The sequence below is a fragment of the Aphis gossypii genome, chromosome 3 (assembly GCF_020184175.1).
Source record: "Aphis gossypii isolate Hap1 chromosome 3, ASM2018417v2, whole genome shotgun sequence".
NCBI lineage: Eukaryota > Metazoa > Arthropoda > Insecta > Hemiptera > Aphididae > Aphis > Aphis gossypii.
In genome coordinates this window covers 34,811,732-34,831,994 of record NC_065532.1, presented here as the reverse complement: position 1 = coordinate 34,831,994, position 20,263 = coordinate 34,811,732, and the positions used below count along the sequence as shown (strand labels likewise).

Here is a 20,263-nt window from a genome sequence, read left to right as displayed (position 1 = left end):
GCGTTACAGTACGGAGCTTTTGTAATTTAAAACTATATAGAAAACGTATATTTTTTATTTTTCATGGATTCCAACATTCGTTTAAACATAACAATATTCTGGAATCTCGAAAATAAATCTTTAAAAATTTATGGCGTTGTTTCAAAACTCTCGATGACATGTCAATGACGGCACATGTTCCAAAACCAAAGTCAACGCATAAATGCGAATAAACGGCGGCCTCGGTGGTCAGGATTGTCCCGAATGATTCACATTCAGGATGAGTGTGTCCGAAGGTTTATTCGCCGAATTGCCGATATTATAACGAATCATCATTATGCCAGTGCAGACTTTGGTAAAAATTATACTGTGGGCCAACTAGGAAGCTATAAAAATGTTAATTGTTCCGATCAACTGGACGTGATCAGGGTACATTGGTAGTCAACGTATAATGAAAAACTTGAGACGCGTTGTAAGTATAGCAAATTTGAAACGTTGATGAAATTTAAATATCATAATTCGTTTAATAATTCATAGATGTTACAATTGAAAAAAACTGCACAGCATACAGGCGGGCGGAAATAAAAATTAAGATATAAAACATTTAGCGTTTTGTAATTAATTTTGTTTTCAATTGTATTCTAAAGATAAAAATATGTTTTTCCAAATAACCTATAGCTATATCACATTAAATATTAATGCGTGTCACGTAAAAATCGCGTGTCTAGATTAAAGCGACTTTGCATATTATGTAAGTTAAAAAATATAGTATTAAAATTCACGGCCGTTTAAGAAATCCAAAGCCTAAATTATTACACTCGAAATCCTTAGATAATATTGTTTAAAAATCGGGTTTTATAACAATACATGTGAATCCGTTGTAAAATTATAGAAAAAAAAACAAAAAGTTTTCCTTGTTTTTGGTCAATAAATATATTATACTTAGCTGACGACGATTACCGAACGTACCCGAACTTTGCGAAATAAAATGTCGCCCTCAAAAAGCCTACACTACACACACATTCGATTCGCACACCAAATGTATATACGCGACTATAAAAGATATATCACGTATATCATGTGTATATCCGACGCGATCCTTGACCTGATTTAATACACTTGATTTTTGTTAATTCATTATCGAGATTAACAATAAATATTGTGGTAATACCGTCGAAAACTGTACATCGTTTTGACTGGAAAACGGCGCCGAGCGCATAATGCCTAACAAAATGATAGTAAGCCGTACGTACTTGAACGATCGGAATGTTTACGGTAGGCCTAAACTGTTTCATGAGGATAAATAACCATTACTTACGACGATTAGATGTTATTTAACGAATACGCCCTGCAGTAACACATATACAATATACATATATAAAGCCGTCGCGATTGTTGTCAAAACGAAAACCCATAGTTGTCCCGAGCTCGAGTATAATATTAATTTTATAATATCCAACTAGACACAGATGATGTTTCTTACTTGTTAGAGTCGTCATATTTTATTAATGCCAGTAGTAGCTTACACAATAAGTACAGATTTTTGTATGCGCAAACAACACTGTCTCACGCTGAGTAGAAAATAAATTCGGTTTCTATTTTTCCCGAGTCACCGCCCGTCAAAGCTCGTTCGTAGACTGATTATTATAATGTGATCTACGCGAACTATTATAACAATTAATATTATAAAATGCGCTGACGGACACACGTTGCCGCCACAGGATTTTTAGACTTCTACACGTGCCGCAGCGTGTCACGAAAACTAACCAGAACAGCGATATCGCGTGTACTCTCCACGCGTCCCGTGAGATGCACTGCGGTGTTGGAGGGTCGTCGGCGCGGTTTGCAGGGCTGATTTCGCTGACGCGTGCGCGGATAACCAAAGAACTACCGCCTTCCCTAACGGCTACTTCTACGCCGACAATACCCCTCATATAGAATAACCCCGTCTTCCTCCGTAGAGGTTATTTTACCCTTTCACCACTACCACGAATATTATTTCCACCCCCCTTCAGTTACTTCCACGCCATGCGTTTCGCGTTTGTCCGACTTCATATCATCCTCGCCCACCGCTAACGCCAGTATTCATCCACCACCCACCGTCTATTCTCTTTCACCCACTATAAAACCGCGCGCGCACCACACCACGGATGACTTGTGTTTATATATATAGTGCAGTTTTCGAGTCTGCATAACCAAAAGATCGAGCGGGAAACGGGCGTAACTCCCAGCGCCCGATTGAGCCCTGCGGTGTATATAAAACGCGTATAATGTTACACTTGAGTCGGGTATGTTTTACGATCGATTTACAGTGGGTCCAAATCTTGATCGAATGGTTATAATGTTCATATAAATTATATATACACGATTCTACATTGTGAGGGTGGATTTTTCTAGGGTCGGTGTGGTGGCTATTCCTAGAGATTTTTATATAAGCATGATCGAACACTCCAAAATTTAGATAGAGTTATAACTTAAAACGGGGTTCATTTGACTGTTGGAAGTTCATTATTTTAGAAAAAAAAATGCTTCGTCAACATCATTAACGAATATAAACTACACTCGCATAGTATCGTATTACAGGCGTGCGTAAAATACGTATACGTCGAACATACACGAAAATCAGATTAGACCCTTTACACATCTGTAAATAGGATTTCATAAGTCAGAACTGAGTCTTTCCATGTACGATAATTTATAAAAAACAGGTATCTCTAGACTTAAAGAGTTTCATCGTATACAGCGCAACTGAATAAAACATTATTAAACATCCGTAAGGCCGGTAACTAACGCCGGGTTGAAGAAGACATTCTATTAAAGTGGTCTAAGATCTAAGAATATCTCTTGGAATTATATTTTATTTAATTAAACGATAAACGTAAACGGGCCGAGGCCGTCTTCTGTACGTGCGCATAAAAACGTACTCGAGGTTTTTGTGTGACACACGGTTTTAAGCAAATTCCCCGACGGTCACAAATAATATTAATAAAATTATCATTTTCACTACTTAACCGGTTATAGAAACTTTGTTTTACGCCAATATTGCTCGAATATACACCCTTTAAACTACACATGCCGGAGTCATATTTATGATGAGTAGTGAGAGGTTATAACCTATTACCTAACCTGAAGTGCCAAACTATTTAGATAAAATTCTAAAATTATACATTAAATATAAATAAAAATTATATGATTCAAAATAAAGAGCAATTAAGATTATTATTATTCATGATAATTAAAAAAAAAAAAATCAATTAAAAACATAAACAATTACACCAGAGGTTTTTATTGCTAATTTTTTTATTAATATATTTTAAGGAAAAAATGAATTAATTGTTCAACGGTTTTAACTTGTTATTATTGTTGGAATAAAATATAATGAGTTGAAGAATGTATTTTGGTAATTTTGAATATTCTATAATACTCAACCCTCCTATCAATCGTAAACAAAATAAGTTTAATAAATGTATATTCAGGGAAATGAAAGCCGAAAGGAATAACGGATTATACCAAACGACCGTAAATCGCTATTAAGTTTAAAACAGATACATTCAACGAAATTCATAAACCTCAGTATAGAGCAATTGATTGGTACCGCCGCATTATACACTTAACCATGTACGTTAATGTTATGTTGTTTGCCTATACCAGTATCGAAACGGCGCTTAATGTGATAAACTTCAAGTAAAATTGAGACGAAGCACAGTAGAAAAAAACCCAAAACGAAAATAAAATAAAAATAATAACATAACATTTAACACGCTACTAATTACATAAATGTGTGAATAGTTAGATCGTGCACAGAAAAATAAAAGAAGCTTTATTATTATTACTTAACTTGGTAATTTATTTAAAAAATAATTATTACACTAACATTATGGAAATTACAATGATAATGTATTGCTTATTATTATACCCAATTTTTGTATGACAATGACATTTTGTAAAAACGGATAATACATATTCATAAACCAAAACTATAATAATATGTACGTAATAAATAATAATTACTTTGTTATGAATTAGAAAACTACACGATAAGATCAAGAACACAGCGGCAACGTGATGCGAGAAAGTACAAATTGTATGATAATATTACAAACCTACTATTAAATTATACTTCCACATTCTCCAATGTTAAGTTATTTTATATTTCGATTATAAATTTCTAGTAGATTTCCAATAATGAGTTAAGATAGTATGTTATTGATTGAAATATATAGTATGATATGAGCTAAAAGGTTCGAATAAAAACTATTTAAAACAATGATTTTTTGGATTGAAAACATTTTGCAGAAGTCAACATAATAATATGATGTTAGACGCAGAACTACTGATTAAAAATATATAAATAATAATATTGCCATAAAAAAAAACGATTTGACGAAATTTAGAATAATTCTTTTATTATTAAATAGTTTCAAGTATTAATATAGCTATTAAAATACTGATACTTTGATCAAAAGTGAAAAAATAATATAATATAATATAAAATTAATTTATGTTTATTCCTAGACACTAGGTTGAGAAGTAATCAGTTACGCATATCAATGTATCATTAAAGTTATATAACCAAGTTACATTAGAACTTGTAACTTATTATAATCAGTTATACTTTATTTTCATGTCACTTTAAAATTTACCCGGTAAAAATTTGTATTTTAATTTTAAATGAAAATTATATGCATCTAAAGTTACATTTAAATAGGAGATGATTGAACGATATAAATATAATTTTTGCTGTAATTTTAATCAATTGAAATAATTTATAAAATTAATATTTATATGGAATTTGGTTTTTTTTTCAAAAACCATTGGAATAATTATTATATATTTATTTGAGTTTTGAACTGCAGAACCATTCGATTAAACGTTCTTTCATACACTAACTATTAACTATAGGCACTTAATTTTTTTATTCTCGGTTTCCACTAATATTAGTCATATTACAAATATACAAAGATAAGTATTGTAAACGGTAAATATATTATTTTATTTTATAATATAAAGGAATTTGTAATATTACTGTATATTAGTGTACTGTCCGTATGTAACTGTGTAAGTGCGTTATTCATATTTCGTGTCAACCTAATATATTAGAGTTATTGTATACCTATTCTATGTATGTGATATTTTACTCGCCATACATATTAGGTAAAACATTTTGAAATATGTTGTAAGCAGCGTTTTAATAAATTGCAATGTTTATATTTTTAAATATAAATTATAACTTATATAAATAATATATTTTTTTATGCATCCCTCGACAAACAAATATTTAGCAGTGTCATTATTTTCTTGAATAAATTAACATAAAAAATTAAATAGTTTATAACTTTTAATGCAACTAAGTTAGGTACTGTAATTGTAACCTGGAAAGCTATACAAAGTTAAAAATATAAAAAGCATCTTTGATCAACAATTTCAATATAACTTACAACCACATACATCTAATTGAGTAACTTTTCTGAAAATACTTTCATAAAATATAAACACTCAAATTCAGTAAATTGCTTTGCGAATTGACAAAAGAAATTCAAAATAAAAAGAAAATAACCACGAATCTCATTGTATGTTATAAGAATAAAAACGACTATAATAATTATTAATGTCATAACTGATTATTAAACGACAAACATTTTTATGTAAAATCAGTACCAAAGTTCTTGCCTTTATAATATTATTTTTTTTAACTTAATCATTAGCTTATTAAATACCACTCAAAATATGCAATGTATTCAATTAGTCTTTTAAAACACAATGTATTTAAAGTTTTTTCTCAAATAAAGATATACGATGACACATCATAGTAATATTTAAATCAAAATAAAATGTTTATTTGAATTTATTTAAGTATGAACATAATAATGCAAATGCCAAGTCAAAGAAATATTTTCATATGAGGACAAAGGTTTTGCATAGTCAATTTTTTTTTTGTCTTAGACGTGAGCGACTTCGGGAACATAACAAATAGTTAAATCCGCCATTATCCGTATGGTTCTATTATCCATTTTCTCTCATTATTTAAAAAATCATCAAATTGTTTTCCTTAAAATGAATTGCCTTATATAATATTTTATTGAAACAATACTTCTCGCTCTGTAGTCCCACAGAATCTGTTAAAATATTTTCTGAATGTCATTTTTTATCATACCGTCGACGAAAAATATCGTTTTTCAAGCACGGTTGTTTGGTCAAAAGTAGTGCGAATATGCCAGTTTCGAGTTCGCGTAGACAAACGTCGAATAAAAACGTGACACAATTCGAAGAATAACACGAGCCGATAAAAAACGTGCAGGTTTTTTGACACGAAACAGACCGCTACGATAACGAGCTCCGAGTGGATCGTGGTTGTCAATTATAAAAGCGTTCACTATAGTCTATGTAGTTTTATTCGACTCCTACGTTAAATAGATAAATAGAACTATTCTAATAGTAAATTAACTTACACTGCAAAGGTTTAAAAAGAAAAATACACAGACATACTTGTAAATAAATTGAGGGGAAGATTTTATTTTGGTAATAATAAAATAATATATTCGCGTTTATAATATTATTATACGTACAACTATATAAAAGATATAATACTTAATTATACTATTATTAATATTTAATTTTCATAGTGATCCGAGCTTATTTTTTAACCATTCGAAATTAATTTTAACTTTAATATTAAATTTAGATTTATTAATTTATAATAATTATTTCCTAGTTATGTACTGATTGCTATAATATTTATTAAAATTTAATTAGCTAAAAATATAGTTTATTATTCTTTGTTAAATTTATTATCCCTGTTTAATGTTATTACTGACTTATCAGCATATATAAAATCAATTGTTATTGTTAAATATATTTTACATTTTACAGAAGGTAGTGTCATAAAAAATTAACACCAAGGACCGAAAATGTTGAATACGTATATAATATCTCATGTGTACACATTACACAGTATCAAAACATTCGTAATTAAATTATTATAATACTCGTTAACATTAATTAAATACTACGATCTCAAAGGGACATCGTGTGTCTTTATCATAACAAGTAAAATAATAATATTATTGAAAAATATATGTATAATAGATAATATTTTGTTTTGTTATGGCATGTAGACGCGACTGTTGATCATTATTTATTATTGTACACTATATAATATATAAATATACGAATTTAAATTAGCACACGCCCATCGGTATGCTCTGATTTGCATTCCAAAATTCCCATTGAAATGTTTGAAAATTGTTTTATAAGTTAATGTATTATATAATTATAATTTATGGTACCAGTACAGCAGTACACAAACGCAGTTTTAAACGTCCTACTAGTCACTAAATTTTTATTTCGAACACATATATAGTTGATTTAAATGCATATTAATTTAACATTTGTATTAAAATATATTACAGAGATCATTCATTTGAATATATATAATGAATATCGATGTAATTGCGATTTGTTAAACATGGAGTATATATTAAGGGTAAATATTTAAAATTATGTATATTATTTGTAATTTGATGATTATAAATGAGTTATGAAAATAATGAAAAATCAAAATTAACTGTTTAATAAAAAAATAGTTCAATTATTAAATTTTGAACACTTTTAACGATATTATTCTATTTAGCTTTATCTTTCATTTATTTAAATAATTCATTAGGTACGTCTCAAGTGACAATATACATAAAATATATTTGTTATAAACCGTCACGTAGTTTAAAACATGATCGATATACAATTTTAAAAAGTATTTCTTCAATGATATTGAATATCATGCTATCATTCAGTTGTTTATCATTATCGCGCATAATAATAAAATCACTGAAAACTGTTACTTACTCAACAATAAAAAATAAGATATTTAGTGTCAACAATAATGCAATCTGAATAATATAGTGTGTTATATATATATAATTATCAAAGTATCAAACCAATCAAAATTCGAAAAGATTTAAATGATAAAGTTTTTTCTCGACAACATAATATTTTTTTATCAGTGCTAATAAACGAGACACTAAACATAGTACCTAAAGCAGGGGTCACCAAATGTCACGAACTATATTTGGCTCACCGACAGAAAATCTATTTTTTAATTCATTAATTTAAATTTTATTTTATATTTTTCATTTACGTTCTTACGTTAATTGAATTTTATATAACATCAAAAACTATATACACGAAGTCCTAATGTCGCACTCTAAAAACAATAATTGGCGACTCCTGAATAATAGTTTAGATACAGAGATACATTATTTAGGCACCTACTTATTTTTATAAGATTATTTTCAAAAAAACAAGACTATAGACATAATAAAACAATTTAATCTTTAAATTAATTTTTACTAGAACCTTAATTGCTGTTTTTGTTTATTGTTTTCCAACAGTATAGGAACAAAACAATTTCATTGCTCGAGTTACATATTATATCTATGGCGTTTTTGAAAAACATTGATCAATTATAAAAGCAGCGTACATAATATTATGGCATATCTAATATCTATCAATTAGTATAGATTATATTATTATTTGAGAAAAACATATTATTTACTTTCATGGCGAACGGAAAAAGAACAAAATGGTCTTATTTTTTGAATTACCTACCGGCAAAGGGTCAATTACAAGATCAAGGTCGGTCCCTCTACAACTGTAGGCTTCGACTGTAATAGGCAACATTGTGTATATATGTTTAGCACGTTCACTCGCGTATTGATAGTCCGACCAATTGATGTTGTCTGCCGGACGACCTTTGGCTCAAATTTCTTTATATATGTGCATGGTTACGTGTATGACATTATCATTTTTTTTTTTTTTAATAAACTACTATAGAGTTTTTAAATTTATATTTCTACGTTTTCACATCACGTATATACTATCACCCAAACCTTGCCACCTACGAAAATTTGCATTCCCATCATGCGACTGTAAAATAATATATTATAAAATACCTCTAGCAGCATGTATACACATTAACGAGTTTTCCAATAATTCCTGTTATAGACGCGCTATGTTTATGATCGATTAATCTATAGTAAGTGTATTCCAAGGTCACAATCCTTCTTGCATTAATGGCCCGTTTCAATATGCGTGGCGTGTATTCGGGTAGTCGTCGCGCCCAAGAGGTAGGCAAACAAACGGTTGACTACGTACAACTATGCTGCGTACTTCGAACAATTCAAGGAAATACGATATCATTTTGCGTCAAATACCTATAATCGTACCTACTAACATATATATTTTATTGTTTTAAATCTAACAAAATTTCAATTGCGATGAATGAAGTTTGTGTTTTAAAACAAAATGCGTTAAACATTATACTATTATAATAACCACAGAACGGATATTAAAAACAAACATTGTTATCAAATTTTATCAAGTGAAAATACTCCAATATAATATTATATATTATCAAAAAAAAAAAAAAAACATTGGAAGCTTCAATTATCGTTGTCGGCGTATTGTGAAACAGCGGAAATATATTTACGCGATTTAATATTACTGTAAAATTCTTATTTAAAATCATAATATTGAAATAAATTATTACGTTTGAAATAAATCTCACGATTATTGTTGTACTACAGTAAAATTATATTAACCAGCAATTAAAAAATTGGCCCCATTACTATAATACACAATAGACATTGCCAAATTGTAAACGAAATGTTAATTTTATCTTAAAGAACAAAGATGATGCAACGTTAAAAAGTAATATCCTTTAATAAGCAGTCCTTTTTTCTAAAATAAACTCTTTTGTCTAACCACAAAGACGACGGTTGAATTGATTTAATTTAGCGGTTTTTTTTTTTTTTTTTTTAATTAACAATTACGAATCTCGTATGTATATATTAATATAATATACATTAAAAAAGATAATAACTGAAGAAAAAAAATCAAACATGAAGGGCGTGTACTGAATTCACTATAGGTTTTAGGTAGAGTTAATTTTTAGAATAAATTACACAATACTATCGAATAATACAAGATCGACATAAAATATGTTGTATAGCTATTTATAAAACTTAAGTTGAAAAACAGTTTCGTGAGTAAGATGAATTAAATAGCAAACAAAATCAAACCGTTCATTACACAGAATTAAAGGTAATTTTATGCCTTTTTTCTACCTACTCGTCAATATTCTGTTAAATTTATGTACTCGTAATTAACATTTTTGTAAAAATGGTTAACAATTAGTCAATAATTTTGCTTTGAAACAAAATTAAAGTTAACTAAAATATGAGATAAATATATTTTAATTATTTAATTGTCCGTTCGATTAGAGTAATAATCAGAAATTTTAGTTTTTGTAAAATATTTTTTGTTGTTAAAGTCTGATAAATTTTACACGAAACCGTTTCTAAATGTTGTGAATTGTAGGAGATAAAAATTTAAAGAAAAAAATCCATACTAACAGATCTTTAAAAGAATATATAATTCTTTAGTTCTCGTCTTGGCGATCAAATTCCTTCGTACTGCAGATCATCATTCAGACAAATATATTGATGCATCGACCTCGCGAGATCGACCGTGAACGCGACGAGCATCTCATAAAATTATAACGAACCATGACCGGCGTACAGTATTATACAGTGTACAATAAACTATATATAGTGTATCGTGGGATATTGCGCAAATAACCTCTTATAGCGGCATCCAGCTTATAATATTTTTCTCTAACTATTATTATCTTTTTACCTGTTCATAATTGGCTTTCGTATGTTTACCCTCGTCGTCATCGTCATCATCGTCGTTAAACTCGTAATCACCATACATAGAAGGCCAGGCCCTTAACGACATGGTCCTGTTAAAGTGTTGGGCCATAACGTGGTCAAATGGACCGGACGACGAGAAACAGTGAAATAGACAACTGAGTGCGATTGATATTAATATAAGTCGCTGACGGACGCGATTCACACGAAAACTGCGTGTATATCGATTATACATCAGATATTACAATATTAATTGATGTAGTTGAAACGAGGTCGCTCCCCGTCTTACATCCATTACGACTGGCGTTCATTTATTTAGGTCAGGGTGAAACGCAAAACGGAATAGCCCAATCGGAGTAGGGGATGTGAAAAAAAAATAGGAAAAATCAAATACCTCAAGCTCGGATTAAAGTTTACATAATATAAATCAATTCCAGGAGCACATCATATAAACTCGACCGGATACCGCAAATTACAACAATAGTTACTTGAATTTTGGGTATACAAACAGTTACTCGGTTACAAGTTACAGTTATGTAGCTACAAATTTCACTATAATAGTAACGAGTTACGCATGCACGAATATTTAAAATACGGTTATTACACTTTTAATGCAAACTGCGCTATTCAAACGCAATCTAAACGAACGAATTGCCTATGGGCAAAAACCAAGTAAGAGTCTTCAATACTATAATTCCATTCGGGTTTGAAACCCAGCACTACAATACATAGTCAACGAAAGTTATGGAACTTGACATAGATAGTATCAATATAAGGGCATTTTTCTTATTCTACAGTTCATTGAGTACACTAATATTGATATTTCATCAAACCGCAATATACCTAAGAATACTATACCAAATCTAACTCGTATAACGTAACTACCCATCCCTGACTTAATATTGTATACAGGTAGAAGTAAAAATTAAACGCTGTTTCTACTGCAAAGTATATTCATATATAGGAATCACGTACCTGTGGGACGTATGTGTTCTGCGGCGTCCGGATTTTTGCGGCGGACTTGAGGTCCTGCAGGAATACGTCGTCTTCGTCGTCGTCCCGGTCGTCGTCACAGTCGTCGTCGTCGTCGTCGCTGCTCAGACGCTTCGCGGACACCTGTTCGGTGGCCTGTTTCTTCTTGAGAATCTGATCGATAAAGTTTGGCACGGTGGGCGTGGCCAACCGGATGTTCAGCTCCTTTTGGCTGTGTATGGCGGCGTCCCGGCAGTGGCGGCCGGTCAAGTAACCGTTGTTGGAAGCGGCCGAAGCCGACTGTTGGGCGTTGCCGCCGTGGCCCTGCCTGAGGAATGCGTACTTCTTCTTCTTGACTTTGGCCGCGTGGCTGTGTATGAGCGCCGCGGTCGAGCCCACCGTCGTGTCCACCGAGGCGTTGGACGACATTGTGGACGCGAACACGGACTGCTCCGGCTTGGACCTGTGGTGTACGCTGTGGATCCGTGCGCCTTCACCGTACAGCTCGGCCACCTGGTCCTCGCTGATGGGCATGTCCTAAACAGACAAACGCGATAGTATTAGTGGCGCCGCGATTGTAACAGATTTCATTATGCGAGTGCGAAAAAAAAATTCGTGTCATGAACGAGCCATAATAATAATAATAATAATAATAATAATAATATAGACTATTATACAATACATAACATGCCATAGTAATATACAATACAGTGTGATCCCTTTTCAACGCACTCGACGTTTGGAAAAGCCGATCGCGGGTTAATACCTATAATGGTTTAGGTATCTCTGTAAATTAAAAGGTCAGACGATGCACGATACATAAATTGACGATTTAGCATCGAGCTTGCACATTGAGTAGGAGCCCGACCGTTTGTTTAGGATTCTGCGTCGAACTTAATCGATAAGATTTTCCCGAACACCGTGATTACATAATACAGAGTGTCGTAAGATAAAATAATCACCCTGTATACAGTTTGGAAGCTATATCGATAAGGCGGCGGCATTGTTTTAATCAGTCCAAGTACGTTATACCTATATACGCATGCCGCGTTACGATACGCGTATAAATGGGATTTCGCGCGTGTTTTTGACGATCTTATCGGTCATAACAATATTAAAGTATATATTATAATCGAGTATTTAAAACAATATAAGCGCGATATCGTATCTGCGTCCCCAGAACTCATGTAATTTTCGATACACTGTGTATGGAGTTTCACCGATGTTAAGTATATTTGGAGATTACATCACCACCGCTCCGCGATTTTCTCCCGCCGAACGACCTGGTCGGGAGACGCACGGTCGGGCCGATTCGGGAGGCGATTTACAATATACGTGTCGCCGATATGACATTATAATTCGTCATAATCTTGTCGCACAACAAAGTTTCGGTATACGAGCACAAGATACATTGTTCATTTGTCCCGAAACGGGCCGTGGCCGCGATTGACAAGATATTTTATCACGAGATGATAATGAGATATTATTATTATACGATGTGTATAGAAATTTTAAATAAATTGTTTACCCGTATGAATACGCCTTAATAAATTTGCCGAGTAATTTTAAAATACGCAAACAAAATGTTCTCAGTCAATAACACGCGTGTCTCAAAATAATTATAATAATTATAGAAATTAATAATTATATAGATATAGCCGCAAAATTTAAGATCCAGTATTAAATAGGTTAAAAACATCACATAAATCATGTTGATATTCACCGCAATTATATACTACTCAATACGTTTTTTTGTATGTAGGTATATCAGACAAATATTGAAATGTATATTTTATTTTTAAATTAAAAATGTATGGTTTATATGTTTTTCGGTTGTTTAGAAATTTAATAGATAACGCGTATGCTAATTACACGACAAAGCATGTTAAATAATAAAGTTATTTTTTTAAAAAAAAATTTTATCTGAGAAAAATAAAATAATATAAACTCCAAGGCACAATAAGCAAATGATAACAGGAAAATATAAACCTGAATAGTCTTATAAAAGAAACACCCCTCCTGATTTACTGTCATTAATGACAAACTATGATATACATTATTTTATAAACATTAACTATGTTAGTTTAATAGATCATGATATAAGTTTCACTTAAGTTGTCTTGAAGAATTTCCTGTAACTGCTAGCAAATATATATATATATATTAGAATTAAGGGATAGAATGTGAGTCTAACCTGTGATGAAACCTAATTTTCTCCTACATGTATGGATTTAAATTAAGAACAGTTTGAAAAGCATCATTAGAAACTTAGGAAGGTTCATAAGAAATTTGGCATAAAGTTATTATATTTTGCAAAGTTAAAATTGCATTAAGATTTAATTTTTTGATTTACACCAAATTGGAGCCAGTAATTCAAAATATAATTGAGTAATGATTTGTAAATGAGCAATTTTGTTTTTAAGTTTAAATATTTATTTTTTATTAATAGGTATTGTTTGTTTTTTTCAAAGTTGTTATTCAAGCAAATTCAATTAAAGTGGATATGATGTGCAAAAGTTGATCTGTGATTTAATTTAAAACAAAATACTTAATTGGTTGTTTTGTGAGAAAAGGGTGACCTTAGGACAAATATTGAAGCGGAGAATAAAAGTGATCTAGATAGACTTGATTTAAATTAAATATAGTTATTAAATAAAAAGTATTTAAAAATAAAAATGAGTATAAGTAAATGGTGTCGATCAGAATATTTGAAAATATGAATGATTTTATAACTTTACATAAAGGTTATCAAATCTTAGTGGAAATTCTGAGAATAATTTTTGACTTAGATTACTCATTATTCATTATATACTGGTAGATTTATAGTAATTGGTATATTATGGAACAAATAAAGTGATATCAATACTAATTAAATTAATATGTTTTTAATAAACGTAAAAAATTACTGTATGTGAAACAAAATGTAATAATATTGAATACAAAACAATTAGAGTAAAAAATTGTTAATTTTCTTACTAGCAAGCACTACACACAATATGCATATGACCTATAACTTTTAAAACAATAAATTATCGGTTTTCAGTTTCTTTTTTAAAAAAATGACACGACGAAAGCATTACAAGAATAAAATACAGTATAATTTGTATGCCTGAAAATGTATGCATAACTTATGAAGAAAAAAATGTGCAAATTTAAAATTTTATATTTGCATGTATATATTTGAATACACGATAAAATTCTCAACATAAATAATTTAAAAAAATATAATATATTATATATATTTTCGTTATTAATTGATAAATTATTTAAACAATGACCTAAGTCACACGATATTAAATTCAGGTCTGTGCGTGTAAATAATGAGTACCTGTGTCTGAAGTGTCATATTGTGTATTTACTCAAGATAAAATAAATTTAATACCTAAATATTAAAAATGTAGGTACACATAATAATTTGTAAATAATAAAACTACTAAGGTATAACTGTCACTTTTTATTTTATTTAATATATATTATAATATAATTATTATAGTTCAATTCACAAATACCCCAAAATTATAATTTTTGAATACTTTTCTAGGAAAAATTCTCGATTTTATCAAAGGTATGAATATAAATTATCGCCGCAAAATAGAATGTTGAGTATTCAAAAGTATTTTTCTTAACATTATAATTCAAAAATAATTTTTCAAAGTAAAGGTACATCATATATTTTTATTCATAATAGTCACTAATGAAATGTTACTTAGCGAGCGAATTAAAAAATGTTTTTAATCGTGAAACCTTCCTGTAAAATATAACACAGAATGTAGTAGTGCTAGTATGCTATAGTAATGTATTTTTTAACTGTACATACACATTCTTTTTTTACAAAATATGTGATGGGTAAATACATCACAAATCGTCCTTCGCAAAAAGAAAACGTGTACATACATTATTATTTAAAAAAATACAAAATTACAATAAATCCACCAGCGAATCAACTTAAATTTTAATAAGCCTTACGTGCCAGAAGCATCCGGATATAGATTAAACGCCATATATAATGAAAAAACGTCATTATCCGACCGATAGCGTGATTTATATTAAAGTGCATACATATAAATCCAATGCGGAGCGTTTGACAGATGCTGACAAGGACGACGATACGCGTATAAATAAAAATTAGAAAAAAAAATGCAAAACAATATTGTAAAACAGCACTGTTTTATATTACACTTTACACCGTACTTAAAACCAGAATTGTAAAATGTGTAGTCGTTTACATGCTCACAAATGTGGTTTTGGGAAGAAAATATAATATGAATTTATGAATTATTACGCGAGATTCGCGGAAAAGAGTGTCTTGTAATTTCCGTGAAACACACTGGATTTAAAAAAAAATAATAAAGAATTGTCTTTACACATTTTTCATGATTATGTCAATCTATACATTTACATGCATTCATTTGTTCTAGATAAACAATATTATTATTATTTCTATAGGCGAGTGTCATTTATACAGAGCGATTGCACAATGTCCGAACGTTACAATTCACATGATGCTTGTTTGAATGATTTTCAGTAATTATCAGAATTCTAGTATATAACTAGAAGCAAACGATGCAAATTTTCAAATTAAATTCACTTACATAAGCTCGATGTAAACGTTTTAAATTCAAAGGCTCCAACACAATTTGTTCCCTTGTGGCTTCGCCCCTTTTACCATAGTGTATATACTATATAATATACAATATTGTGTTAGTGAGCGAGATCGAAATTTTACATGGTTAGAGGTCGGATTATATTATCGTACAATTTCTCAGTCTACGATGATAACGTCTTGCATAGAAAGCTGTGTTATCTGGTCCCCATAACCCCGGTTATGATTTGATTATATAATGACTTCCATTGAATACAATTTTTTATAAATGGCCGGAATAATAAATATAAATACATAAATATATATGTATATATCGTTTTATATATTTATCAACGCCCACGAGAAGGTAAATATATAAGTTCAGTGTTTATGAATAAAAATCAATAAAAAAAACATATTAAGTATATGTAAATGCGGTGAAAATTGTACCTAGATTCAAAAAAAAAAGATTATTCTAGACAAGACAAATACAAGGTAGGTATGTGCTTATATTTTATTTGCTCATGAAAAATATATTTTTTCAATGTTGTTTATGACATTTTGCTCGTGTTGTGTTACAACCTACACAAATTGTAAGAAGGTACCTCTATAATATTATGTGAGAAAATTGTATGCATGATTATTGTTTGTGGATAGATTTCCGTTTTAAAATTAAAATAATATGTAAAGAAAAATATCATACTTCTCTGATTACTAAACGTAGTATAAATCGATTACAAAAAATATTATAATGCATTGTCAAGTATGACGTATCGAATATAATATCGAATTCAAATGAAACCATTACAGTATACCGTAGAATAATCATCTCGAATAAATAAATTTCGGTAAATTGCAATAAAACGCAATCAGTTTTTAATTTAGCTTCAAAAATGCGTAAGTATATAACCTTCAAAACCTGCCGATTTCATATTATTTATTTTCGCCCGGTTATGTATAGAATTGAGTATAGAAACATGTTAATGATGACATATTATGTTTTAACGAGTATACAATACAAATGGATTTGCTAATAGCAAGGAAATTTATGGGCGTATATTATACAAACAAGGAAAATCGATGTCGAACTTAGAATATATTATTAAATTATAAATAGTACATTTATTTTAAATTTTTATTTATCTGCGACACATTATTATTAAAAATTCAGAACAAAATAACAATGAACATTTTTACTGGAAATGTGTTTATAGTGTATAATTAAATTATCTATATATTACATGTAAAAAAAAATTATAGTTAATTACCTTGGAGGAATAAATTTGATAATTACTGTAAAATGGTATATAACAGATGTAGAATTGTCTAATTATATTCAAAAGCAACAATATATTGTAATTGCTAATTATTTTTGTAATTATAATTCATGCACAAATATAAAAAACATACAGATTGCATCATACCTACTTTGTGCAAGTGTTTAATATAAGTTTTATTTTAACGAGATGTATCTAATCTATGGGTTAGAACCTAACCAATTTTAGACGTTTTTATAAAGTTTTAATTAAATTGTTACTTTAAAAAATACAGAATAAATTATTATTTAAAAAATTAATTATCTATTAATATTATCAAGTCAAGTCTATTAATTAGTGTCTTATTATAACTTTAAATTTTATTAATAGCACATACCTGAATGGTCATTATATAAAATATATAAGTTACAAAATTGATAATAAAGTCAATTAAAAATAAATGTCTATCATAGATAAATTATATTAAGTATTAACTAAACAAAAGAATAGTATGATTTATGGTTATACATGCATATATTATAATCTAATACTTAACTAACCCACATGGGTATTGGTACTGCTTTATGTGCATTTTATATTATCTGAATAACGAATAACAATAATATTTACAATCAATACATTTAAATTGTTATTCTTGAACAAAAGATTTAAAAGAAACATCCAATATTAAACAAATCATGAATAAATTATTAATTTAAATTAAGGAAAATGTCGTTGAAGTGAAAAGGTTCCCTGAATTATTGTTCAAAATTCACTTTTTAATTTTTATTCATATTCGTGTAAACCGGAAACGACCGGAGATAAGCGTCGTATCTCAAAGTCTTAAGTAAAGTTCAACACATCGTATCATCACTGAAATGTCTATATAGAAAAGGTGTACACTGTACAGTAATACTATAACGTTCCGTGATAATCTGAGTTTAAATATTAGGTAGGACAAAACTATTTTTAATTGAGTGTATATTAACTCTTTCCTTAAAAAATATCACTATTAATTTCTTAAACTGAATGCATTTAAAGATTTAAAAATTATAACAGATTATAAAAGAGTATGGATATTACATAATAAAAATAATAAATATGGTATTTATTTACCCCCGCGTGTCACAACTTCCATTTTTGTGATTTTGGTGTCGGTTTGAGCTGGGTATATTATATGGGTAGATATTACGATGTACGAAAATAATATCGCTGGACACTCGCGTAAGTCCGACTGCAGTCCGTGTGCAGAAAAAATGACGGAAGAAAAAAACGTATTTTGACTTTCTAACGATGTGACGGTGGCTTGCATGATGGTTTCATGACCAATCGAAACGATATCGAACGTATATAATATATAATAATAATAATAATATCAAGTTTATACGTTTATATAAAAAAAACTAGATAATCAAACGAATATATAGTATATAGGAAGTAAAAAATAATATAATAATTATAATATTCCGTGCGTCTTGGTCATATACTCGTATATAATAAAGCGTTTGTATATTTCAGTATAAAAACCGATCGGACCGGACACAACACGCACGTCTGCGACGAATATATAAAAGGTTTCGACTGACATAAAAATTGTCCATTAGCATCTTATAGAGGCCGGTAATTAACGTACTGATTAGAGACATTTTTAACGTTTATACACACACACACGATATACATATTATTATTATTATTATTTTACATATGTGCGCGCACCACCAATTTGTCGATTATGTTGCAGAGGTCTTTCACGCGTCTGTCGATTTTCGCCAAGATAATAAAACGAACGTAATATTATAATTTATAGCGTGTACCTACAGTAATACAATTGACCGCGTCTTACCGCTACCGTTAGCAACTCTCTCTGTATAAAGTACGTATTATAATGTATTATTTTATACGTTAATGGCACTAATAAGTTGCAATCTCCGCGCGGAAAGTCGACCGGAAAAATCAACTCGACAACGGAAACAGAATTTCCGCGGATCGTTCGTGGTTCGCCTCGACGGCGTATTACATACCATGATTTAGGCATATCGTAATGCGGAGACCGCCTTATTAGTACCTATATCAAGATGGTCGCGTACGCTAGCGTAGTCACGTTAACACACATACCATACGACACAACATTGTTTAATATTTATAACATTATATTGTTAATCACGAGATCGAGGTAAAGAATAGCAATTATTAATAATAGTATAACACTATCATTATTATCATTATTATTGTATTCTATAGGTACAGAGTCAATTTAGGTTGGCAATACACACGACGTCTCACGCCGTCCTTCCACACACACGTCGTTCGGTCGGTCAGCGAATCCTGCTGCAGCTCTATAGTACGAATAGTACGATCAATTAGCAGCGACGACGGGTACAATTACGTAGTCGTAGAGTGGTTAAGAAACCGAATTGAAAGCCACACACACGGTTGTGCGACTGTAGTGCGCGAAGCTCGTAGAAACGTCGGTTAATTGTGTATGTTTTAAGACCGTAATGATAATAATAATAATAATAATAATAATGATAGAACTGTGTCTTGATTTAAAAAAAAAACTTACAATCGTGAACGTCATCTGCTGCATAGCTTTATCTCCGCGACCGCGTTTGATCCAAGCCATTTTCGAAATGTGTTGTCTCTGTCTTCGTTTATGTCTTATGCGTATAATATTCAATCACGATGACTCGACACGGTCTGTAAAAACACACGGTCGCACATTTATTATATATTGTACGTAAAACTGGCACTATATATGTGTGTAGCAT

At 30.1% G+C, this 20,263-nt stretch overlaps 1 protein-coding gene across 6 annotated transcripts in view; it reads right to left on the bottom strand.

Annotated features, from left to right (window-relative positions):
- The window catches only part of LOC114131261 (facilitated trehalose transporter Tret1-like), a 64,328-nt gene that overhangs the window by 14,831 nt on the left and 29,234 nt on the right, over positions 1–20,263 (bottom strand). For 4 of the 6 annotated variants that reach the window (XM_027996441.2, XM_027996442.2, XM_027996440.2 and 1 more), the window contains exons 2-3: positions 20,059–20,192; positions 11,661–12,194 (exon numbers count right to left, since the gene is read on the bottom strand). In XM_027996441.2, the coding sequence (XP_027852242.1) occupies positions 11,661–12,194; positions 20,059–20,118 (594 nt within the window). In that variant the 5' untranslated portion in view covers positions 20,119–20,192. Of the gene's footprint in view, positions 1–1,462; positions 1,792–11,660; positions 12,195–18,611; positions 18,878–20,058; positions 20,193–20,263 lie in introns of those variants that run through there. The other 2 variants (XM_027996444.2, XM_050204763.1) reach the window with 2 other exon arrangements.